The sequence below is a fragment of the Notechis scutatus genome, chromosome 2, assembly GCF_049901735.1.
Source record: "Notechis scutatus isolate UNSWTSFEM ecotype Mainland chromosome 2, rNotScu1.2, whole genome shotgun sequence".
Taxonomy (NCBI): domain Eukaryota; kingdom Metazoa; phylum Chordata; class Lepidosauria; order Squamata; family Elapidae; genus Notechis; species Notechis scutatus.
The window spans coordinates 84,629,790-84,655,985 of NC_142010.1; the positions used below are offsets into that span (position 1 = coordinate 84,629,790).

A 26,196-nucleotide genomic window follows, 5' to 3' on the forward strand; every position below is an offset into this window, starting at 1 on the left:
TTCTCTGAATGTATGTTTAAATCTGAGACATAAATATTGCACATTCCTTTATCAAAATTATCCTTTTAGACTGTAATCCCATTTATGGTTACCAAATAGTAAGCTCAACTTTTAGTCTATATGAGCTCCTAAATTACAGAGAGCCAGATTAGTATAGTGATTAAGATGTTGGCCCAGAAACCAGAAGACTGGGAATTAAAAGCATGAAAGCCTGGTGTGTGACTTTGGTCTTGTCACTCAGCCCAACCCACTTCACAGAGTTGCTGTGGGGAGGAAAGAGTATTAGATATGTTTACAGTTACTTATTAAATGATATGGATGGGATAAAAATCTACTAAATATTATGTATTAGGGCAGTCAGAAGCTCTGTTGTGCACAGATGAATATAATGCCTGTTTGCTGCCCTTTAAAGAGCTGTATCTTTTGCCAGAATCATGTGGCAGCCACAAAGAGAAAGAATTCAGCTCGTTAAAGAATTACAAACAAGTGCTATGTTTGTACACTGTTTTTTCTGAATTTGTTCCAAAATGCTCCACCATCCCATTAGACATATATGATGTGTCACTCTATTTATTTTTATAGGTCATATGTTGGGTATCTCAGCTTTATTGAATAAGAGACAACCCATGACAAGCTGGGTCATTATTTCAGGGACACTTTCATACCTAAACAGAGAAGCAGAATAACCATGGGCAGGCAAAAAAGCAGTAGGAGTAGAGGAACTTCTGACTTACTGTCAGCTTCCTCTTTCACTTTCCTTGTAGGAAGGTGGCAGGGAGTATTGGAAATGAAGATCACATGACTGCAGCACTGTAGCAGGGACAACTTTGCCAAATTTCAATCCAATAGGAGTCATGGATCCCACATTCTTAGACCATTGGAGGGATATTGATTAAAAAATGGCTTCCCTATGACACACCATTTCACGAATTGAAGGTTTGCAAATAATCAAATTGATACAAACGTTTTAGTAGTATATAGATATGAATGAGTCACAATGAATGAGCTGAGATATGAATGAGTCACAATTTCAATAACTAGTAGGTGGGATTTGATAATTGTGTGTGTGTGTTTGTTAGTGTTTCTATGTGGAGCATGCTTCTTTACATGGTCCTGACTTCACACAAAAAGATAAAAAGAGAAGCAATGATAAAATATAGTAAAGCAATAATGAATACTACTAATTAATCCTCAGTGGTTTACATTAAAAGATTGAAAAACAATAGCTTCAGAGATAAGAGTATCGTCACCAGTCACAAGTTTGGCAGAAGTTTATTTGCCCCTTGTCTGACTTTCTAAAAACCTGTTATAATTGATGTTTCATTGGCAAAGTTTTATTGACTCTAACCACTTTTAAAATATAACCTGTTACGTTCTTGGAGAAGTTGCGTAAGTTGTACATATAACCTTTCACCCACTTTTTCAATTCTAGTCTTACCTTTGTTTAACTTTTAATTTGTTGATTCATTCTTGCCAATTTGTTTCCAGCTGAGCTGCATGTTTTAGCTTTTCTTGTCATTTTTTATCAGAGAGTGATCTTGCCTTGAGAACAAGCCTTCCATGTCCTCTACACTGTTCTAAGCCACTCTTTGCTTAACCATAGTGCCACAATAAACCATAATACCTCGGTTCACACAATATAGACAATTATCCTGATCACATCTCATTACGCCTTACTTTCTTATATGAACCTGGAATTTTGATTTGTAAACTGATTTATGGTTTAGCATGTTCTGTGAAGCTAGCCAATTGTGGTTTATTCAGTAAACTATCATTAACCAAAACATGACTTGGATGAATCTACAAATCAGGGCAGTGTTCTAAACCTGCTCATACTCCTCACCCTTCAATTTCTAAAGACTAAATACTATTTTTTTTGGACTGCAGTTCTGTAACAAACCGCACCTATATCTCTCTTAAAACTATGTTTCAAAAGTACAGAATATTATAGAAATAAATGTGATTTTTGTGAGAAAAGCAGTTGTAATCCCTTCTCATTACGTATTCAATACGAGTTTCTTAGGTACCAAATTAAAACAAGTTACATTCCTGATACTAATTTTGCATTTAAATGTAAGGTCACCAATTTCCTAGTCGTTTAGCTGTATCTCCAATATATTATGACATTAATAGTCCTACCCTTGAATTAAGAAACATTGCTTAACTTCCAATAAGTTCCTCTAACAGTTGTTGTATTAATTACTGCCTCACAAGCATCTATCCAATCATGGTAAATATCCATTGGTTCTGAAGGATAAATGATAGGAATCTAAAATTCTTCCAGATGTACAGTATTAGGATGTCACCCCAGTTTTCCAAGCTCTGTCCATCTTAACACTGCAGGATTTAGAGAAAGGATATGTAAATTGGATCTCAGGGTTCCAATCAAGTTGTGTTGTGGCTTCCATTTAGATTCCCTACAACCCATCTTTGCCTGGTCAGAGAACTTCTCCAAGCCTTATTTACAATGGAGACCAGCATATATTCTTATTTTACCTCTTATCTAAAAACAAATTTGTAAGGAGGCTCTGAAAAATCCTCATCAACAAAAGTCCTGATCAAGAAAAATCCATTAAGAGTTGGCAGAAACAGCATATATAATGTCCCAAAGGTGATTGCTTTTCAGTTTCTATTTGTCTTTTGTCAGGATTTTTTTCATATGTTTATTCCATCTCTTTTGTAAGATGAAGATAAGAAAGTTATCCAAAGCATTCTTCCAGTTTATTGTTTGCATTTCTCTTTCAATTATTAAGATCTTAGCTGGTTTCATTTTAAATCTAGTTTCTTTGGGTTCCCTCAAGTGTCCAAATATCAAAGTCCCATCTTATCATCTTTTTCCTTAATCCATAATCTTTTCCCAGGAAATATTCTCCTAATTAATTTCAAAATCTTACTTCAAATCCATCTGGCTCTTTAATCTATTTATAACTTTTCAGATCAACATTCTAATCCACTTTTGCTGTTTATTCCAAAATATTTTTTTAAAATCCTTGCATAAAACTTGCTTTCATCAAGGATTGAAGGAGATTCACCCCTGTAATGAATCTTGCCTTTCCAAGAGTTCTTTATATTATATTATTGTACTGTATTGTAATTATATTATGTTCTGTTCTGTTCTGTTAGGTTCAGTTAGGTTGGGTTAGGTTAGATTCGGTTAGGTTAGATAATGATATTATGTTAAGTTATGTTATATATTCCTATTCTATTCTACTCTAGTCTACTCTACTCAATTCTAATTGTATTATATTACTGTATATTAATTATATGTTATGTTATATTATTATTTACACACAAACACAGTTAACAAGCAATTTCCGGAAGTGATTATGAACAGAAGTATGTGAACCCAGTGTCTTTTTGATGGCTTCAATCCATGAAGATCCCTCATCTCCCAGTGCTCTAAAACCCTCAACTGTCTTCTTGTCTTCTTCCACAGAACCATTGTATGGAGCACCTCTCCTTTATCAGGAGGAATTCTAAGGAACTGATCCGTTCACTGACTTCTCATTGTGCTGTAGATGTTCAGCTCCATTCTCAGCAGAATTGTCTTCAAACATTGTAATACATCTCCCTCATTATCTGACATTCTTCTCCACTGAGCCGAAGGGAGAATCCAGGATGGGTAGTCTCCAGTCTCATAGCTCTGCAGACCGAGTTCAAAAACTGAGGACACACCTCCTGGTAACAGTCCCCAGTTCTTCACTCGGTCTCAGCGTGTTCAGACCACTCTTTAAGGGCTCTGAATAGTTCAGATTGTAGAAGAATCTTCACCCCCTGGATTGAGGTGTTTTTTTTTTCTTCAAGAGGCTAAGAGCAGGTTTGACAGCTAGCCGGCTTGCCGGTTAGCACTTTTTTTTTTTGCTTTTTTTTTTTTTTGACTGCCATTTAAAAAAAAAAAAAATCTTTGCTGGTAGACTGGTTTTTGGAATTGTGATTGTAAATTTGGTTGGAGGTGCCCCTGAGAGACCATGTGGCCCGGGCTGGGGGAGCGGGAGTCAGTGTCTTATTCAACTCACTTTCTCCCGGTCTGTTCTTATTGATCTGTGCTAGCCGTGAAAACCACAAGGTGCTTCTGCCCCTTTTCGGCATCAGCAGCCATTTCAGACGTTTTGGGACCATTCTGCAGTTCATCTCCATGATTGTCCCTTGGGGTGGGGTGGGGGGGTACTGGCCATCTGGATTGAATCCTGACCCCCTGTCCAGTCACCAGAGCACCGTGGCAGCTGTGAGTCGCTTGAGACTGCCAAATTGCAGCCAGCACTGGCTTGCAAGCCTCTGATCTGTCAGGGCTTGTAGCAATTTTAAAGAGTCAGCCATTTTTTTCCCTTTTTGCTTTGACTCTTGCCTTAAATTACAGAGCTGTGCTGAGCTTACCACTTCTGGGTCGCATTAGCCTCCTGAAGTGGTGGACAGCTGCTTGACCAAAGCAGACAACTTTAGATCAAATAAATTTTGTTTTTGTTTTTCTTTTGCCCCTTTTTTTCCTTTTCTCTCTCCCTGTCAATGTCAATTATTTTTGGCATGCTCAAAATGGCCGCCAGGGGAGCTGGCCAAGAATTACCAGCTCCTCAGCAGAGTAGGGAGAGAGGTGCAAGGGGATCAAGGTGCAGGCTGCAGAAGGGGCAGAGGGGCAGCTGGAGAAGGAGCAGAGAGGCAGCTGCAGGGGGCTGGAGAAGGGGCAGAGGGGCAGCTGCAGGGGGCTGCAGAAGGGACAGAGGGGCAGCTGCAGGGGGCTGCAGAAGGGCCAGAGGACTCTCTCTCTCTTTCTCTCTCTCTCTCTCTCTTTTCTTTTTCCCTCTCTCAGTCTCACCCCATTGACTTGACTTGCTTGGGCAGTTCCCTCCAATGCAGTGGGCTCAATGGGGTGGACCTGTGGGGCCGGCACCTAGAACGCGGCAGTATCGGCATATTTGAAAAGCAAAGCCAGAGGTCGGTAATTTTTGCTGCAAAGAATCACAAAAGCTTCTGGGTTGTGCACAAGATGGGACACACATGTCAATGCAATTCAGCAACATAAAATAATGAGATACAAATAAAATAAATCAACAAGAATCGGCAAAGCATCTCTGATTAGATTTTATTCACTGCTAGAATCTAATCAGAGATGCTTTGCCGATTCTAGTGCAATGACCTGCTCCAGCAGGGTTAGAAGGGAGTGTGTGTGTATGTGTGTGCGTGGCTGTCAAAACTCCAAAAATGAGTCAAGTATCTCTGGGGAGGCCAGTCATAAATTAGAACACTTGCTAAACAAATGGACATTAAGTGAGGACCATTTGTATTTGATTTGCTAGTCACCTGACCACACCCACCCAGTCACATGACCACCAAATCACACCTACCCCGTCATGTGACCAGCAAGCCATGCCCAGCCAGCAAGCCACGCCAGCCAGTCACATGACCAGCAAGCCTTGCCCACCCAGTCATGTGACTAGAGAGCCACGCCCTCACATTAGGCCACGCCCACAGAAATTTGAATCCCACCCCGGGGTGGGGGGCACCGAGGATGAGTTTGTAGCACCAAGGGGGCGGTGGACTGAAAAAGTTTGAGAACCACTGCTCCAGATCAAGGCAAAAGCCACTCATAATAATTCTGAGCCACCACAAGGATTTTTGATTGCTGCACCTGGAAGCCAAGCCTTCAGCAGAACCAGACCTGCGCCTGAAAATAAAAAAGCCACCCTTACTCTATAGTGGCTGGGTTGCGGCCTGAGGAGACCCACAGGCAAGAGATGCCATCCTTCATGAGAGCCTGGATCTCCCAAACAATTAGACAAGAACTTCAGGCTTAAGTCAACCAGCTGCGCTGGTTGCCTGGTTTGGACACCAACAGAGGCGTTCCTCGGGCAGGGGCAGGCTTCTGCATAACAGCCGATCTACTTCAGAAATAATTCTGCATCCCCTTCGGAAAGAAGCCAGTCTTATGTTTCCGAGAGGGACCTCCTTCCAGAGAGGGTTTTTCGGACGGGGAGTTGGAGGTAGCAGGTCCCCACTTCCTTAAGGACCTTTTCCACCTGGCTCTCTCCAAGACTCTGCTGGTTAAGGCTAAGAGCACAGCTCATCTTAAAAAAGGGACAAGGTCACCTGGGATCTTCCCCCAAAGGGGGAGGATCAGGAAGATTACCTATTCACTGAAAAAGCATCTGTGGTGGACGCTGTACCTGTGCCCCAGATGATTATGAATGTGATTAAAAAGCAGTGGGAGTCCCCTGGGGGGTACACTCGCCCCAGTGGGTCTGAGTCTACCTTATTTAATGGGTGGCTGTGGCAGCTGCAGTGTAGTATCCCACCTGAGGACCTCAGGCTGCATCAGGACTTAAATAAGATAATAGCCACAGCTCAATCGACAGGTAATGCCACCCTCAAGTCAGCCAAAACTTCTTCCAGAGCTTCTCCCATGGCCTCATCTGTAATAGCACGTAGGCTCATCTGGCTAAGAAATTGGCAGATGGATGCCAGAAACAAATGGAAGCTGGTGTTTGCTCCCTTCAAGGGAGAGAAGCTTTTTGGAAAGGCCCTGGGTCCCTTTTTTTGATGGAAACCAGGGACAAGTGAAAGATCCTGCCCTCCCAGGGGAGGCGTTTTGATTACAGGTCTCCACCCTACTACAGAAAGCCCTCCTTTAAACAGGGGGAAGCTGGAGCAAGCTTTCCCCATGAAAGTAGGCCCTTCTTCCAAAGATCCTCATTTCAGGCCGATAGACCGGCCTTTGCCACCAGAGGGCATCAGAGGCAAGATGACAAAAGGTCCTTTCGGGGTTCCAACAGACCTTTTAGATACAAGAAGTGACACCCAAGCCTCCTCTCCCACAGGGGGCCATCTGGGACTGTTCTGGCAGAGGTGGGAACAGATCACAATGGACGCTTGGATCCTGACAACCTTATGGTCAGGTCTCTCTCAGGAGTTTATTCCCCCCCCCCCAGTGCCTTTGTGTGCTGCCCCGTCTCAAGGGACCCCTCAAAGAGGGATCTCATGGAATCGGCGATCCACCATCTGCTGGTTCCTGGAGACCAGGAGAGACAGAAGTTCGATTCAATTTGGTTTGTGATTCCAAAGGCCGGGGGAGGGTGGCGAGCATTCCTCAACTTGAAAGGGCTCAACAGGCATCTAATCTACCGAAGATTCAAGGTGCACTCCCTCCACTCTATCATACAGGGCCTGCAGGAGAGAGATTTTTTTGGCTTGCCCATAGACCCCAACCACCATCAGTTCCTGAGGTTTTGCTATGGCGGCCACCATTTTCAATACAGGGCTCTCCTGTTCGGCCTGTCATCAGCCCCACAGACTTTTACCAATTCCTGGCGGCCGTAGCGGCATACCTCAGATCCTTACCCATAAGGATCCTATGCTATTTGGATGGCAACCTGATAGCATCCTCTTCCAGACCCCAGGCGGAGGAGGATATGATATCGACAATCAGGATCCTTCGAGAGCATGGGTTCTCGATAAACCTGGACAAATGCCACCTAGCACCATCAAACTGTCTCGCATTTGGGGACTATCATAGACACCTTAACTGGCCAGGTCTTTCTCTCACAGGAGCATCAAGACAGTATAAGGGACGTCACATCACAGATCCTGTCTGCCCAAGAGGTGCCTATCATCTTGCTGTCTCAACTTCTCGGCAAGATGATATCGTGCATCGGGATCATCCCAGGGCCCGCTTCCTGCCCAAACCCTGCAGTGGTTCCTGCTCCCCTACCAGAAGGCAGGCAGGGGTGACTCACCAAGGAGGGTTCACGTCCCCTTGCTGGTTCTTCATTCTCTCCATTGGTGGCAGTCCCGAGCCATGGATCAGGGTTGCTTGTACAGGGAGCCCCAGAGGATTACCATCACCACTGACACCAGTCTGTATGGTTGGGGGGCCCACCTGGGAGTCCAGGTGAGGTGGTCATGGGAGTAGCTTGCCCACAACATAAATTGGCTAGAGCTCAGGGCTGCCTGCTTAACTCTCAAGGATCTAAGGCAAGAGGTATGGGGAGACAGGTTTTTCTCCTCGCAGACAATGTGGCCACCAAGGCCCACATAAACCAGCAGGGGGGCACTCCCTCCAGATCTCTAATGCAGGAGGCGACTTGTTTGTGCAGGTGGGCAGAGAGACACCTGTTGTCCCTGCGAGCAGAAAACATATTGGGAGTTTTCAATGTGCAAGCAGACTGTTTGATCAGGCCCACAGTCGACCAGTCGGAATGGCGACTGCATCCCAGTCTGTTCTAGGAGATGACAGAATGGTTCAGCCATCCGTTTCTGGATTTTTTTGCATCTCCAGAGAACTCGCAGCTCCCGAGGTTCTTTGCATGGTTCCCAGCACCAGGAACAGAAGGGGTCAATGCTCTCCGATGCAGGTGGCCCCAAGGGCTATTCTATGCCTTCCCCCCTTCCCCTGATTCCGGGAACAATCAGAAAGGTACTGACAGGGTGGAGGTTCTCTTGGTAGCCCCTTACTGGCCCAGGTGCCCATGGTTTGCCTACCTGGTGGGCCAGTCGGTTGCCAGACCCTGGAGAATTCCCCTGCACAGGATCTCCCTCAGCCAGGGCCCGATTGAGCATCCAGATCCAGCCTGGTTTGAGTTGACCGTCTGGCACTTGAGTGGGTGCTCCTGAAACAGGAGTAGTTTTCCAGAAGGGTCATTCAGGCCATCCAGGCGGCCAGAAGACCTTCCACGACCAGGATATACGACGCATCGTGGAGGATTTTCTGCGGCTGGGTGCCAGTCACCTATTGGAACCCACTGCTATGTCTGTGGCAAATGTGTTAAAGTTTCTGCAGGATGGGTTGGACAGAGGTCTCGCCCTCAGTACCTTGAAGAGACAGGTGGCTGCCTTGGCCTTGTTTTTTTGGGGTCAAGGACTCAACCACTCTAGCCCAACTCCCCAGGGTGTAAGCCTTCCTTAGGGGAGCCACTAATTTGAAGCCACTAGTGGTCCACCATTTCCTCACCTGGGATTTGCCTAGGGTCCTGCAGGCACTGACTTCTCCCCCATTTGAACCCTTGCGTGAAGTCAGTCTTCGCCTATTCATGTGCAAGGTGTCATTCTTAGTGGCCATTATTTCAGCCAGGCGTATCTCGGAGTTGACAGCCTTATCCATCAGAAAGGACCTGTGCGTTTTCCATGCAGACAGGGTGGTTCTGCGGTTGGACCCTACCTGTCTGCCCAGGGTGAACTCCTTATTCCATCGCTCACAGGAGTTGATTTTGCCTGACTTCTGTCCAGGGCCTACCCGTGCACTGGAGAGAAAATGGGCACCTTGGACGTTAGGAGGGCCCTCCGTATATACATCAAAAGGACCTCCTCTTTTAGGAGGACTGAAACCCTGTTCATTTCCTTTCAGCCGTCAACTTTGGGTCGCAGGATGACACCATCTACTGTGAGTCGCGGGCTTAGAGCCTGTATTGCGAAGGCCTATGAGTTCCTGGCTCTTCCTGTGCCCAGGAGAATCACTGCGCACTCAACCAGGAGTCCAGCGACCACTGCAGCCTGGGCAATGCAGGCTTCGGTTCTGGACTTTTGTAGAGCTGTGATTTGGTCATCTGTGACCCCATTCATAAGACATTATAAAATTGACTCCTTTGCCTCAGCAGAGGTGTCCTTTGGAAGATGAGTCCTGCAGGACGTTCATGTAGAAGTGGGGACCTCCGACCAATCCAGTTTCCTCCCATAGGACAGCCATCAGCCAGCTTTGGTATATCCCATCCTGGATTCTCCCTTCGGCTCAGTGGAGAATGGGCGTTGGTCCTACCTGAACGTTTCTTCTCGGGGAGCCGAAGGGAGAATCCAGTCCCACCCTGTATTCTGTCTGGTCGGAGTAGGGAGGAAATGTTTTTTTCTCGCAGTATCAAATAGGCTATCTGTTAGAGGACGAGGAGTGGCTGGATTCGCTTCGATGTTGTTCAGAACTGGGGACTGTTACCAGGGGGTGTGTCCTCAGTTTTTGAACTCGGTCTGCAGAGCTATGAGACTAGAGACTTCCCATCCTGGATTCTCCCTTCAGCTCCCCGAGAAGAAGCGTTTAGGTAGGACCAACGCCCCTTCTGAAGTGATCTGAAGTCTGTTTAGGATTTAGAAATGTAACATAAACACAATCTCAAGGTTGAAAAAGCCTTCAATCTATGGAATTACAATCATTCAAAGAAATCCATGTAAGCATAGTTTGGGAATTAAGAGATTTTCTAAGTAATTCATGGGCTAGATTCACTGATATACTTAGAATAATATGTAAACTTGTCAGTGGAATGAAGCTGTTAATATTTTCCTAACAGAGATCTACTTCATACTTTCTATTAATGAACAACTAATGTCATGTGTTAGTTATCTTCATATAGCCTATATTTATTTAGCTTCTAATTTTTAAGTATTTCAAAACTTAGGGTATAATAGCTATAATAAATCAATAAAAGTAACTTTGAATGGTCACTAAATGAACTGTTGTAAGTCAGGGACTACCTGTATGTTTGTATTTATTTCATGTTTATATTTATTTCATTTCTTTGACCTGTCTTACTTATTAACATATTCAACCGGATTCTTGGGTTTTCCCCCCTACTTTTCTGATGTTTAAATTATTTTTTTAATTTTCTCAGAAAATTCCAGACAGGGAGTAGATAGAAAATATAGTTATGAGATTCTTTGAAGCTGTTTGATAAACAAGAAAAATAATGTTGATTACTAAAATCTTAGCAGGCATCTCCAGTTGACCACTCTTTTCATTTCTCAGTTTGCTCTAAAAGTGTTTGAAAGCAGTTTACAATCATTCTGCAGTTCAGAATTCCTGAAAACAGATGAAAAATAGTCTAAAAGCTTTACAACCAAAATCCCACACCTCTACACAAAAGCCTCTGCAGCTGCTTTTTAACAGCTGTTTTTGGGATGAGAGGAGAAAACTTCCAAGATGGCACCGCTGAAGGTTGCCTCGGTGAAATGCTCTCTCTTTCTTTTTTATTATTCTCTGCGATTCACTATGGATTTCATACTCACAAGACCATCTGCTAAGAATTAAGCAATGTTTCTTTAAGGAGCAGCTTTCTGTGTCTTCACCCCCCCCCCCCCTTTACAAACCTGGAGGAGATTCTAACACAGGAAGAAGCAATTTCCCCAGAGAAATGGTTTACAATAAACAAATGGAGAAAGAGGCGGCAGAGAAAGAGATGAGGTAAAAGAGCGGGAATTTTGAATAAGCTGAGTAAGGGGGTGGGGGGGGAAACCCCTTTCCCTTCAACCTTTCTGACCAATTTATGTTCACTTGCTAATAAAGATGGATGAAATACTCCTTTTAAATAGATGCAATTCTAATTTTTACAACTCAGCAGCTCTCTGCTTCATTGAAACCTGGCTAAATGAAGAAATTGATGACAACAGCATGCATATCCCAGTGTTTCAGATAAGAAGAGCTGACAGGATTACAGAGTCATCAGGCAAAAAGGGGAGGAGGCTTATGTTTATATATCAACAACAGCTGGTCTCAGGATATAACTATCAATTGTAAACCATTTTATTCTCCATGTGAGTTCTCCTCATTTCTCCACCTGTATATGTTCCCCCACAAGCTTGTGTAAACAAGGCATTACGAACTCTGGCTGACCAGATTATGGAGTCTGAAGCCAAATATCCAGATTCTCTTCCCATTAGAGACTTTAACAAAGACAACTTAAGGAAAGAGCTTCCAAAATATTTTCAGCGTGTCAATTTCCCACTAGAGGCAAGAATACTTTAGACCATTGCTACACAACACTAAAAGATGCTTATCGATCTTTACCACGTGCAGCTGTGGGATATACTCTGATCACTGCATGATTCACCTTGTACCTGCTTACAGCCAAAGACTTAAAGCCACGAAACCAACAATTAAATCAGTGAGGACTTGGACTGAGAACGCAAAGCTAAAGCTACAGGCTTGCTTTGATTGCACTGATTGGAATGTTTTGGAAGATACCTCTGCAGACTTAGATGAACTCACAAATACTGTAACATCATATGTCAGCTTCTGTGAAGACCTATGTGTACCAACCAGGAACTTGAGAATATAAAGTAACAATAAACCTTGGTTCACAGCTAAACTTAAGCAGCTACATCGCTTCAAAGAGGAAGTCTACAGAAAAGGTGATAGAATGCTGAACAGTCAGGCCAGAAATGTATTAACAAGGGAGATCAGAGCAGCAAAAAGAAGCTACTCTGAAAAGTTAAGGAATCAGTTCTCAACAAATGAACCAGCAAACGTGGAAAACTCTCAAAAATATCACCGACTACATCAAACCTCCTTCCCAAGCTGAAGGAAATCAACAACTGGCAGATGACCTGAATGTGTTCTGCAGGTTTGAAAGGAAACTACAGCCACCTATCTCCACAACCCCCATCTCAGACACACCAACAACAGCCAAACCTCCCACAACTGACTCCACCCCATTGGATTCACAATCCCTGATGATCACAGAAAAATAAGTGCAAGATCTATTTCACAGACAAAAGCCAGGAAAAGCACCAGGCCCAGACAAGATAACTCCTTGCTTAAAAGTCTGTGCTGACCAATTGGCCCCCATCTTCACCCGAATCTTCAATAAATCATTAGAGATGTGCTACAATATCTTGAATCTCCAAAGACCTATGCAAGGATCCTCTTTATAGACTTTAGTTCAGCATTCAATACCATCATTCCAGACATTCTTCTAACTAAACTAAGCCAGCTAGCAGTACCTGAACATGCTTGTAAGTGGATCATAAGCTTCCTAACAGATAGGAAGCAGCAGGTGAAGCTAGGCAGAATCACATCAGATACCTGTACAATTAGCACAGGGGGCCCCCAAGGCTGTGTGCTTTCTCCACTTCTCCCCGTACACCAATGACTGCATCTCAAATGATCCATCTGTTAAACTTCTAAAGTTTACAGATGATACAACAGTGATTGGTCTCATTTGAGTCAACAATGAATCCACATAGAGATGGGAGATTGAACAACTAGCCTCATGGTGCAACCAGAACAATCTGGAACTGAACACACTCAAAACCGTAGAAATGGTGGTAAACTTTAGGAGAAACCCTCCCATACTACCACCTCTTACAATACTAGACAACACAGTATCAACAGTAGAGACCTTCAAATTTCTAGGTTCTATTATATCACATGACCTAAAATGGACACTTAACATCAAAAACATCATCAAAAAAGTACAACAAAGAATGTTCTTTCTGCACCAACTCAGAAAACTCAAAGTGCCCAAGGAGTTGTTGATACAGTTCTACAGAGGAATTATTGAGTCTATCATCTGCACCTCTATAACTGTCTGGTTTGGTTCTGCAACCCAACAAGACAGACACAGACTTTAGAGGATAATTAGGATTGCAGAAAAAAAACAATTACTACCAACTTGCCTTCCATTGAGGACCTGTATACTGCACGAGTCAAAAAGAGGGCTGTGAAAATATTTACAGATCCCTCACATCCTGGACATAAACTTTTCAATTCCTACCCTCAAAATGATGCTATAGAGCCCTGCACACCAGAACAACTACAGTTTTTCCCCGAACGCCGTCACTCTGCTAAACAAATAATTCCCACAACACTGTCCAACTATTTACTAAGTTTGCATTACTATCTCTATTAATCTTCTCATCACTCCTATCACCCACCCCTCCCACTTGTGACTATATGACTGTAATTTTGTTGCTTGTATCCTTACAATTTATATTGACTGCTTCCTAGTATGATTTGATTGCCTATTTGTACCCTATGACTATATTAAGTGTTGTACCTTATGATTCTTGATGAATGTATCTTTTCTTTTTATGTACACTGAGAGCATATGCAACAAGACAAATTCATTGTGTGTCTAATCATACTTGGCCAATAAAGAATTCATTCATTCATTCATTCATTCATTCATTCATTCATTCATTCATTCAAAAACAGATAGTCTTAACCATTTTCAAGTCTCCTTTCTTTGTGTAGACTGCTTAGGAGTCTTGGTATCTTCTATCTTCTCAATTAGTATTCTAGCTAAGGCTGATGGAACTTGAACATTAAATGGAGGGTCACATATAGCCCATCTCTGATATAAAGGCTAAGTGGTCCATACATTTGTTTGGGCAGCTGTATAAATTTGATTTTAAAAAATGGTAATTTATTTAATAAATAAATAAACAGGATGCAACAGATTTTCCTTACCTCACATTATAGTCAAACAAATTTGTTTCAGCTTCAGTTCCAAAAGGTGAATTTTATTTTAACTGCATTTCTCATTGCAGAAGCAATGTTCTACTAGATTGTATTAACTGACCTACAGATAAACATGTTTCAGATAAACAAGGAAGTCAAATATATTTCTCCAAAATCCAAGTGAGTCCATAGTTTCACAAAATCTAAATTAATACATAGAGAGTATTTTTCCCTAGGTTTTTTTTTTTTTTTTGGGGGATCAAATATCACATTTCAATACAAAATACCTTATTGCTATTTTTAAAAGGTTATAATAAAGCAAATGTGTTTGGAGATTATAAATATAATCCGCAAGTATTTGCTAGGCTAAGTGAATATCACATGCTGAGTAATCTACCTCACATTTTGGTGTCATGCCATTGCATACTATACTAAATATGACCTCAACGATTCAGTGTTCTCCTCCTTCTCTGTCATTATTGAATTCTTGACTGAGAAGACGAATCTTGTGTTCTGATTGGCCCTGAGACTGGAGTAAAATTGATTGATGGGCTGACTGACTGTTCTGCATACTCCTGTGTGTGTCATCCTTAAATTTAGCCCTTTTGAATTGTTAATTTATTAAATTTGTGTACCATCCAATTCCCACCATGTCTAGGCAGTTCACAAGTAAAAACATTTTTAAACAGTTACAACAAATAAAGAAAAAGTAAAAGATAGCAAACATGACAGAAATTGGATAGGAACAGGAAGGAAAAAAAAGTATCCAAGGGGGCTTCACTCACCCTTGCTAAATGCCAGGAAAGGAGCCAGGTCAAGTCTCTTCAGAACACCAGTGGTGTTAGTAACTGAATGTTTGAGAACTATTGGTTAAGTTTTATTTTACTACAATAGCCTATATCTTGTGTCTTGTGTCTAAAAAAGTAATATTAAATATAGTACTATAAGAGGTGGGCAGCCTCGGTCAGTGAACTTCAGTAACCTATCTTGGAAAGCATTAGAGAATGAAAATAATTCTTGCCTGAGCTGATATACTATACAGTACTGTATTCAGTCCAAGCAACATTTCTCTGTCATAATATATTTCTGCATTTGCATGGTAGTGGTAGAACCTCACTGTGCAAATATAACTTTAGTGGTATTTAATATTGTTCCCTGTCAGCTGGTTTCTGTTCCCAGGATGATAAAAGTGATGGAGTTCTGCTGTTCTGAAAGATATTTGTAAAATCTTGTCAGAGAAATATTTATTATTTCCCTCTATTCTTCGAAATTGGGGAACTGAATCGAGTAACAATGTAGAATTTGACCCATTTTGCTTGTTTCATTCTGGAGTATTCAGTATTTACATTTTATTCATGTGGTAATAGATAATAATTTGTGACATTATAAAAGCTGGTTTTTCTACTGCAGTTCATAATCACTAGGAATATAGATTGAATTCACATGTTGTACCAAGCCAAGTTTCAGTTTGCTTAATTGAATTTGCTTAATTCAGTTTGCTTCAGTTTGTTTTATTGAATAAATTACAGTTGGTTGGCTTTCTAGAACAGTGGTCTCCAACCTTGGCAACTTTAAGACTTTCGGACTTCAACTCCCAGAATTCCTCAGTCAGCTTTGCTGGCTGAGGAATTCTGGGAGTTGAAGTCCGAAAGTCTTAAAGTTGCCAAGGTTGGAGACCCCTGTTCTAGAACATATGAAGCCATTAACATGCTCTGTGAATTCATTGGCTATATTCACGCCACGTGCAAAGCCAAAATTAAATAAGTTATATATGTCATATAATATTGTAAAAATTTGGCCTCAAGTTAATGTAACAGGTTACAGCATTTCATGTTTTATTTCTTCTTCTTCTTCTTGACCCTTTGTTTATCTGCACTGATCTGATTGATCTGTGTCTGCCAAGTAAATGTCATTCAAAAGTGATTTTAATGTAGACAGTTCACAAAAATTAGCCATCTGGTTCATTTTCTGTTCTTTTGGGTAGACATAATAAAAGGCTTTTAGGTAGACATAATAAAAGGCATCTGCTCTTCTGGACATTTGAAAACCTGATTTAAAATGACCACTAGAAACTGCTTGAAAGTGTGGGACAAATGTAGTACTGATTTCTGTTATCATTAACACTGCTTGCGTGCTATGCCTAGCAATTAACTCCTTATGTTGTTATGAAAACAATGAGGAAACCTAGCATTAACACTTAGTGTTTATTTTCAAAGTGTACTTGGAAAATCCTACTTATTCATAGTGACCAGCAGACTATATAATTTATGTGTGTGACATCTACACAAATAGCAGTCTTGCTTCAAATGTTGCCCCTTACGTAGTCAAAATAACTAGTTATAGTTGTACCAGAGGCTCTTCAAAATAAAAATAAAATCTCAAATAGACCAATTAATCATGGAAGACTGAAATATATAGCCTAATGAAGTTTGAATTTGCTCATTGTTTACAGAATGTTGGCTAGTGGGGAGAAATGGAAAAAAGGAAGATGGTGATACAATGGAGTACTGTAGACAAATAGCTGCCTGTAAAGAGGAATGGAAAAACTTCACACTGTACTAGTTGTTGCCGTTTTTACGGCGCCGATCAATGCTGTTTTACTCTAATATTTTGGTCAGTATACCTACTAAACATTTTTAAAGCAACCAGAAGTTAAAAGCCAAGGCCCTATGTGAATAACCAATATATGGCTGATTTCCACCACCCCTCAAAATTCTGATGAATATTTGTTCAACTATTTGTATAACTGCTCTCTTTACTTTGTGAAGGCATAATATAAGGCCTTAACAGATAATAATTTAAGGGAATTGTTTTTATATGACAATGAGAATAATAAATAATTGTAAAACTTTTTACATTTTTTATAATGTAATAATGGAATGGTTATTGAGAAAATAATAAGTTATAATAAGTTAAAAATGGATATGTTACAAACAAGTTAAAATGCTAATCCTCTTTTTTTTCCCAGTGGACACTTGTTTGTGACAATGACTGGAAAGCACCATTAACTGTCTCCTTATTGTTTGTGGGTGTGCTGTTGGGATCCTTTATATCTGGACAGCTCTCAGACAGGTAAGCTCTGTATTTATTATTTTCATGCACAACTCATGTTTCAGGATTACATTTATTTTTTTTCCAGCACTATATCTTTATCTCTAATAAGATAACATTTATTCATTTATAGTTATAGGCATGCCATTTACATCAGCAATTCACAATATTTTGTATGTATAAAATAAAATATTATTTTTTAAAAAAATGATTAAAATATGGTACTGTTTTACAACTCAGTCCACAAAAGTCCACAAAAGACTTGAAGAAAAGGTTGGTATTTCTTGTCCCAAGGGTATTTTTTCCACATTTTTTTTCTTCATTCTTTGAGAACATTTTGCTCTTCATCAAAGAAGCTACCCAATTGTCTTTTGGAAAAAGCACCTTTGGAACAGTCATGACCTGGATGATTGAGAATCTCCATAGATGTTGATGTTTCTTCTGTTTTCCAAACAATCAAGTAGGGAAAATAGCCTGACCTCAGAGTATGACCTGTTCCCAGGGTGAAGAGGCTACCACTAGGAATGTATTTTCCCTCTTCCCACTCCTTTGGTCACTCTAGGGGCTAAAATCCAACCATCTGTTGTTTCCTCATATTTTTTGTGTTTCAGAGGTGGTATTCAGCAGGTTCTGACCAGTTCTGGAGAACCGGTAGCGGAAATTTTGAGTAGTTCAGAGAACTGGCAAATACCACCTCTGACTGGAGATTTTACAGTATCGTTCCCCTGCCACACCCACCAAACCACAGCCACAGAACCAGTAGTAAAAAAATTTGAATCCGACCACTGTTGTGTATGTATTACATTTAAACTTTGTCAGAGCGTTTGCAGCGTGACTACTATTGTAAGACAACCCAGGAGCAAAACATAGCACACAGAGACTTAGACATTTAACAGTAGTTTATATACAAGACATTTATATACAGAAATATACATGGTAGGCAAATACTTTACAAGCAGTCAAACTTTTTAACTCTACATGGAGAACTCTGCAATGTTTACAGGACACAAGGAGAGAAAAAACACACCCTCTAATGACTGCCTTTACATAGACACCTCTTCTATATTTATATCTGACCTGGTTTCCTGTCTCTCCTTGTGTCCTATCTTCATTGTAGATTTTATCCGTGCAGAGTTAAGAAGATTGATTTCTTGTCAGGTATTTACCTACCACATATATTTCTGTATATAAATGTCTTGTATATAAACCACTGTTAAATGTCTAAGCCTCTGTGTGCTGTGTTTTGCTCCTGGGTTGTCTCATAACCCTGCAGTCACGTTGCAAACATTCTGACAAACTTGTACAAAGAATCTTTATCATCATCTTTCTTCCTTTAAAACTTTATTGAAATTTCATAAGAAGATTGAAGATGCTGTCTTCATGTGTTTGAAGTATAACATTGTTCATAGGTTTGAAAGTTGACATCCTTTTCTGATGCTAATTAGCTGGTCTCTGCTAGTTCATTATTTTCATCTGATTTGCTTTTTTATTATTATTATTTGTCTCATTACAGATTTGGTCGGAAGCATGTGCTGTTTGTAACGATGGGGATCCAGACTATTTTTAGCTTTTTCCAGGTCTTCTCAACAAGCTGGGAGATGTTTTCTATTCTCTTTGTTTTTGTTGGAATGGGTCAAATATCTAATTATGTGGCAGCCTTTGTTCTTGGTATGTGATTGTCTTTATGCAAACAGACCTTCTCAATAGCCTGACTCGCTAGCTCAGTGAGGGGCATCTTTAATTTCTTTCTGTCTTCTCCACAGCAGTATTTCCAACATTATCAAGCAGAACATAATTTAAAAATGGATCTGATAAAAGTAGAACTGGTAACCAACTTCTTGTTTAAAACTTGCGTTCAATATGTATGTTTATTGTATATTGTATTGTTCAACTGGAATAAGCATCTGATTTGAGATATCCTTTCAACTCTTCTAATATTTTGTTCATGATCTGTCCCTTCTTATATATTCTGCTCTATATTAAGGGCAAGATCCCCAAGTTGGTGACCATGCACTATCCTTCCTGCAAGGGCATTAACAACATTCAGCGTATATCAGCTGGAGGGAGCAGTTTTATTCCTCACTAATGATCCTGATTATTGCAATACACTTGCCAATTGGTGAGCTTCTCACCTTTCTCCAGTCATTTTTCAGCAATGGTAGATTATTTCTCCTTATTTAATATTACAATTTTTTAACAGTTTGCTCAGTGGTTTTACAGGAAAGGAGAAATTTTTCTCCTATTGGAAAATGCTTTTTATCTTTGTGATTCAATCTCCTCTCTGTCTCTTTCCTATGAATGTGTTTGTAGGTGTGCACCTGAGCCTCCTTTCTTCCTCTATTTCCATGTCTGAATCTTTCCGAAGAGTGTGTTAATTTCTCTAAAAATGTCTTACCCTTTCTTTATTTGTCCCTATATAAGTGTGTGAGTGCATCTATCTGTGGGAAAACATGTTTCAAATCCAGCACTGGTATCATCAATATATCTGTCAACAACTGCTTAAAGGACCTTTTCTTGGGCTTATGCAGTAGCTGTGCAGGTTCTGGAGAATCTGTATTTAGTTAAGACAGTGATAGCTTGGTGGTAATGCATGCTCACACCTTGCTATCACTGCATACAGGACACTCCATCTGAACAAAAAATGCAGAGTTTTCTGTGCACCTATAAAACAAACTACAAGGTATCTATTAAGTATCAAAACGGAAAGTGAGCAAGTAAAGGAGACAATAAATAATAGTATGGGCTAAATTTTTTGGTTATACAATGGAGTTGGATAAATGGCAGAAACTGTGGGACAGGAATTATAAATTAACGATATCAGCTGCATATTAAAAAATCTTTATAAAATGTTTTATATATGGCACTTTTCAACCACAAAGTTGGCAAAGATGTTTAAGGACATGTCCACTAAACGTTGGAAATGTCATCAGATACCTGGTTCATATTATCATATGTGATGGACATGCCCAAAAGCAAAAAAATATTGGACAAAAATACTTACATGGTTGGAAAAAGGATAAAGCAACATATAGATTTAAAACCAGAAATATTTCTGTTGGCATTTTACCAGATAAGTATAATAAGGGAATACATATTTGATTTTACATGTATTAACTACAGCTAGAATTGTATTTGCACAACAATGGAAAAGAGAAGAGATCCCTATAGATGAAAATGTGATTTAAAAAAATACTAGAATGTGCAGAAATGGATAGACTAACACTTAGAATTAAGGAAAAGGAAGAAACAATACTTTTTGACATGGGACTTATTTTATCAATGGTTAGCTTATAAAAACAGAAGTTAGAAACATGTAGATGAAAGAAAAGGACTAATCATATAAATCATATAAAGGAGGTTTGTTAAAATGGAAATGCAACTGTATTATTATTATTACTATTATTACTATTATTACTATTATCATCATCGTCTCCTACTCATCAAACATGAAACTCGGTCAACTGAACATTTAAAAATGTAACACAAATATCATTGACTGGCTCTGATGGTTGATACGGGTTGCTGGCAGCATCCTAGGTATCAACCAAGTATTTTCTTAAAATGTACAATGTTCCGAGTAGTGCAGTTTTTTGCAGTTCCACTGCTGTTATTGCAGGAAGGTGCAATTTCTTGATGTATTTTATAAAATTCTTGGACATGGTACCAAGTACCCAGGTGACAATGGGTATCACTGTTACATGTTTCATCCATAATCGCGATATTTTGTGATTCCCCCCCCCCAGTTATTATTAATTGTACAGTCAGCCAGATGTTCAGACTGGGTTTGGCATTTTTGTCTACCTCTTGAGTCCTTACCAAGGACCTGGGATAGGTAAATCTGGATGTTAGATGGTGTTACAGGTATCGCCGCAGGATGGAAGCTGTTCCAAGTAAAGCTGCCTTCTGCAATTGACTGACTGCAAATTTGTCAATGCCTATGGTGTTCAAGTGGTGCTCCATTTGTTTTGGGACTGCACCCAAGGTGCCTATTACTATTACCTTGCTTCCCTTTGCCATAGGCGTTCTATTTTTATTTGTAGGTCTTTGTATTTTGTTATCGTCTCCAGTTCTTTCTCTTCTATTCTGCTGTCTCCAGGCACAGCCACATCCACTATCCAGATTTTTTTGTCTTTACCAACAACTGTTAAGTTTGGGGTGTTATGTGGCAGGTGCCTGTCTGTCTGGATTCTGAAGTTCCAGAGCAATTTAACTTTTTCATTTTCTATGACTTTTTCTATTTTATGGTCCCACCAGTTCTTGCTTACAGGCAAATGGTATTTCTTGCAGATCTTCCAGTGCACCATTGTTGCTACTTTGTCATGCAGCTGCTTGTAGTCAGTTTGTGCAATCTTCTTGCAGCAGCTTACCAGGTGGTCCACTGTTTCTTCAGCTTCTTTGAATAGGCGGCACTTACTGTCTGTTCCTGTCTTCTCAATTCGGGCTTTGTATACATTTGTCCTTAAGGCTTGGTCTTGCATAGCCAGAATTAATCCCTTGGTTTCACTTTCCTGCTCTTAGCCATTGCAAGGTCTTGTTATTATCTGCTTTCCCTGCTATTTTTTTAAATGTACTGGCCATGTAGTGCTGTCTTCCCATGCCTCTGTTCTGTTCTTCATTTGGTCTTTGTTGTAGGCCAGTTTGGTCTCTCTGGTAGTCAGCAAGCCTTCTTGGCATATTAACTTCAGTGCATCTTCTTCATTGTCCTTCAGATATTCTTCCAAAGCCCTTTTTTCTTCTTCAACTATCTGGTGTACTTGCAACATTCCATGCCAACCTATTTGCCTTGGTAGGTAGAGTCTGTCAATGTCACTGCGAGGATGAAGGACATGATTCATTGTCATTATTTTTCTGGTCTTCCTATCCATTGCTTTTAATTCTGTTTGAATCCAGTTCACTGTGCCAGCTGTGTATCTAATAACTGGTATTGCCCAGGTGTTGATTGTCTTGATGGTATTTTCTCCATTAAGTTTGGACTGTAAGATCTTTTTCACCCTCAATGTATTCACCTCTAATTTTTTTTCTTGACTTCAGTGTGCTTGTCACACTTGTTGTCAGCTTGAAAGATACCCAGGTATTTGTAGTAATCATCTTCATCCAGACTCTTAATGTTGTTTTCATGGGGCATCTTAATTCTTTCAGTTTTCACTATTTTTCCATGTTTGATAGTGAATTATTATTATTATGACAGTATACACAGCAAACGAGATAACTATGCTGGGTTTCGTATCACAAATCACTAGTTGAACAAGTGTTGTTGTTGTTGTTGTTATTAAACTAAATCAATGTAATGAATATTGTTTTAAACATTGTGATTATTATTTTCTAAAAATATTTGTACCCAGACAACACACTGTTTAATTAAAAATGGAATCTTTATATGTTATAAAATAAAACAAAAAATATATTAAAAAAATACAAACTACAGAAAAGTTGCACCCTAGAGCAAGAGTGTCCAGGCTGGCTCCAAAGTACCAGTTCAGAACTGATTCTGCATTCCTTCAAGTAGGAATGGTTGACATACAGGTAGTCCTCGACTTACAACAGTTCATTTAATGACTGTTCAAAGTTACAATCGGCACTGAAAAAAGTGACTTATGACCATTTTTCACACTTACGATCGTTGCAGCATCCCCATGGTCACATGATTTACATTCGGATGCTTGACAATTGACTCACATTTATGACAGTTGCAGTGTCCCAGACTCATGTGATCTCCTTTTGCGACCTTCTGACAAAGTCAATGAAAAAAACAGATTCACTTAACAACCATGTTACTAATTTAAGACCTGCAATGATTCACTTATACAAATGGGGCAAGAAAAGTCGTAAACTGGGGCAAAACTCACTTAACAAATTTTTCACTTAGCGACATGTAGGCTCAGCTGTGGTTGTAAGTTGACTACTACCTGCATACAAACTCACAGAAAAAACAACAATTCAATGTATTTTTATCAGTTTTTCCCATATAGTACATAAAAGAATTGGTTTGTATAGTAGCATGTGAATTCATTCATTCTCCCTTGTTTGAACAGGTGCAGAAATTCTTGGCAAATCCATCCGCATTATATATGGCACATTAGGTGTCTGCATATTTTATGCATTTGGCTACATGATGCTGCCACTGGGTGCTTACTTCATTCGAGACTGGCGATTGCTGTTAATGGCTCTTACTATTCCTGGGCTGTTATATTTTCCATTGTGGTGGTGAGTGTTTACTATTTTGAAGTCCCCATTGCCCTTCCCAATTAATGGCAACTAATACCCTTTGTGTTAATTGTGATAATTGACATAATTAAGATTGAATCTTGAATTGAATCTAGCTAATCTTGATAATTGGTTTTTGAATTATTAATAAGAAATAGTAGTACTAAGCGATAATTTTGCTACTTATTTGCTAATAAGTAACCTGTTTAAAAAAATAGCTAAATTGGACTAGATTCCCAAGGAAACAAAAATAAGTTAACCTCTTAGGTAGAGGTGGTATTCAGCAGGTTCTGTCCAGTTCTGGAGAACCAGTAGCGGAAATTTTGAGTAGTTCAGAGAACCGACAAATCTCTGACTGGAGATTTTACTGTATCCTTCTCCTGCCACAACCACCAAGTAAAAAAATTTGAATCCCACCACTGCTCTTTGGGTTACATTGTTAAGAAAGATTTAGGATTTGAATGCAATGCAAATGAATGCAATTGTGCAATGAAGAGCATTACTGCATTACATTTCTGACCCATTCCCCTAAAGTTTCAGAGTAAGAAAAAGACCCACAAGAGAGAATGGCTTGGGAAACGTGCATTTCTCTCAAATTTGGTCTTGTACAGTCTGGAATTCATCCAGATTTGGTTCATGCTCACCTTATTAGAAAGGACTTAGTAGCATATTTTATAATAATAAGCCATAGTCATTATCCAGGATATTCAGTCCTCATTCACTGCATATTTTTAAAGTATAAAAATCTTGCTGAAATACTGTATTTTCTGATATACAGTTCATTTTTATGATCCATCTAGTAATAAAACAGTTCTGCATTAAATTTTTGTATCTAATAATAACCTTTGTATTAATATATTTCTACACTATACTGGTTGATGACACAAAAAAATAAATCATAGGATTTATTTTGAAATTCAAATACAACTGTGGGGACACTGCAACTCCCCCTACCCATATGTCTTTTCCCTCCTATCTCAGCCCCCTTCACCCGTCCCGCCAGCACTCATAAAGCTGCTGTGACACAGGAGGCCTCGCTCCACCACATCCAGAAGGTGTAAGCCCTTTCCTTGCCCCACCAGATCCAGGTCCACTTACTTTTGTCTTTCTGTGCAGCTGCTAAGAGGTGTGCCAACCTCCAAGATGTGAGGTTCAGACACACAGCTAACAAACACAATGTTCTGAAGGATAGAAAGAGGATTCTTCTACCAGTCAGAATAATCACGATAAGAGTGCCATCTCTCATGATGTTTTTTGGCTAGAAAGCTAGCAAATGCAATATTTCTGAAGGGTAGAAAGGCTAGCACAGGCAGACGAAGGCCTGTGGTAGACTGGAGAAAGGAAGCTCAGATCTTTGAGATCTGAGCTTGATTTCTCTGGCCCGCCATAGATGTTCCCTTGCCCTCATGGAGGGGAGCTGCCTACCCTCTTTCAGCTGACAGTTCTTCCACTCCATCTGCTAACGGCCCATGCTATTGCTTAATGACCACAACTGAGAGAGTGAGGATTGTGATCATTGAGCAAAGCAGTCATGTGGGCCTCTCAATTAAATCACAACAACAACTTAACAGCCAAAATTCAAGGTCCAATTGTGGTTGTATGTTGAGGACTACCTATATAATGAATTGGAAACTAACCAAATGGGTCCACTTACCCAACTTTTGTTAAAAAAACTATGCTGTAAATGCATTGTATGTTGTAACTAATTAACTAAGCATGTTCTGTGAATACAGATTTGAATGGCCTTTTGAGATCTCTTGCAGTTCTATGATTTTATATTTTATATTGTTTATTATTTGGCAGTAATCTGATGTAGGAAGATATATTGTAATAATGTTTATTCAGTAGGATCTTCAATCTGATTCTCCTGAGTTTAAAGTTAATTCCAAAAAACAATATTAAAAAAAATAGAAAAAAGCTATTGTGTAACAATTCTGCCATTAAATAATTGTGTGGACAATTTATTAAAAGCATATAAAATATTACACCACAAGATGGTGCCACTGCACTCTTAAAAATTGGAGAAGATACACCAAGCTATCAAATACTTCTAAAGTCCTACGCCCCCGTCCCAAATTTTGAGATATCTGTTAGTCCATAGTTATTTTATTTCTAGAAAAAGCTTAAATATATTTAGCCACTCCATCTCAAATGCTTGGATGCAGCTAATTCCATCAATCAGAGCCAAGGTGTGTTGGAGAAGTGTTCCTACAGGCCTGATCAGAGTTTCTATTATTATATTAGCCTTTCCTCAGAGAACTCATTTTTTTTCCAAACTCACAAATGTAACATTTCCATCACATCACCTTTAAAATTAGGAACAAGTCATGCTGTGTTACATGAACTCCTGTTTCTTTACTTTCGTTGCTGTTCTTGCCCACTGTGTATGGTGGGTCATTTTCATGTCTTTGAAAGCTTTCCGGATTATAGTCTGATGTAAACCAGAAAAATCACATTTTCAGACATTTGTAAAATAACAAATTATCTTATTGGGATAAAGGAAAACCTCCACATTACAGCATCTCTGCATTTTTCAAGCCTAATTAGCAAATCAGCAAAGCAATCAAGTTACGTTTTATAAGAAAAAAGAAAAGTCAGTAGAAGAGGCATCCTGGTTATCCTTCTCTTCCCTATTCTCCATTAAGGACAGCTAGTCCTTTCAGTAATTTTTGGACCAGAAAAGGGATTGTTGACATTGTGGGAAAACTTCCTGGATGCCCAGTTAACCAGTTTTCGCTGGCAGTCAAAACTGAAATAGCCCCAGTGGCACAGAGCCTTGTTGCTGGATAGAATCC

The 26,196-nt window shown here is 39.9% G+C and overlaps 1 protein-coding gene across 1 annotated transcript in view; it reads left to right on the forward strand.

The window, feature by feature from the left end:
* Positions 1–26,196, forward strand: part of LOC113423685 (organic cation/carnitine transporter 2-like) — a 35,929-nt gene that overhangs the window by 1,059 nt on the left and 8,674 nt on the right. The window contains exons 2-4 of the mRNA XM_087955347.1: positions 17,115–17,218; positions 18,711–18,865; positions 23,230–23,401. Of these exons, the coding sequence (XP_087811473.1) occupies positions 17,115–17,218; positions 18,711–18,865; positions 23,230–23,401 (431 nt within the window). The remainder of the gene's footprint in view (positions 1–17,114; positions 17,219–18,710; positions 18,866–23,229; positions 23,402–26,196) is intronic.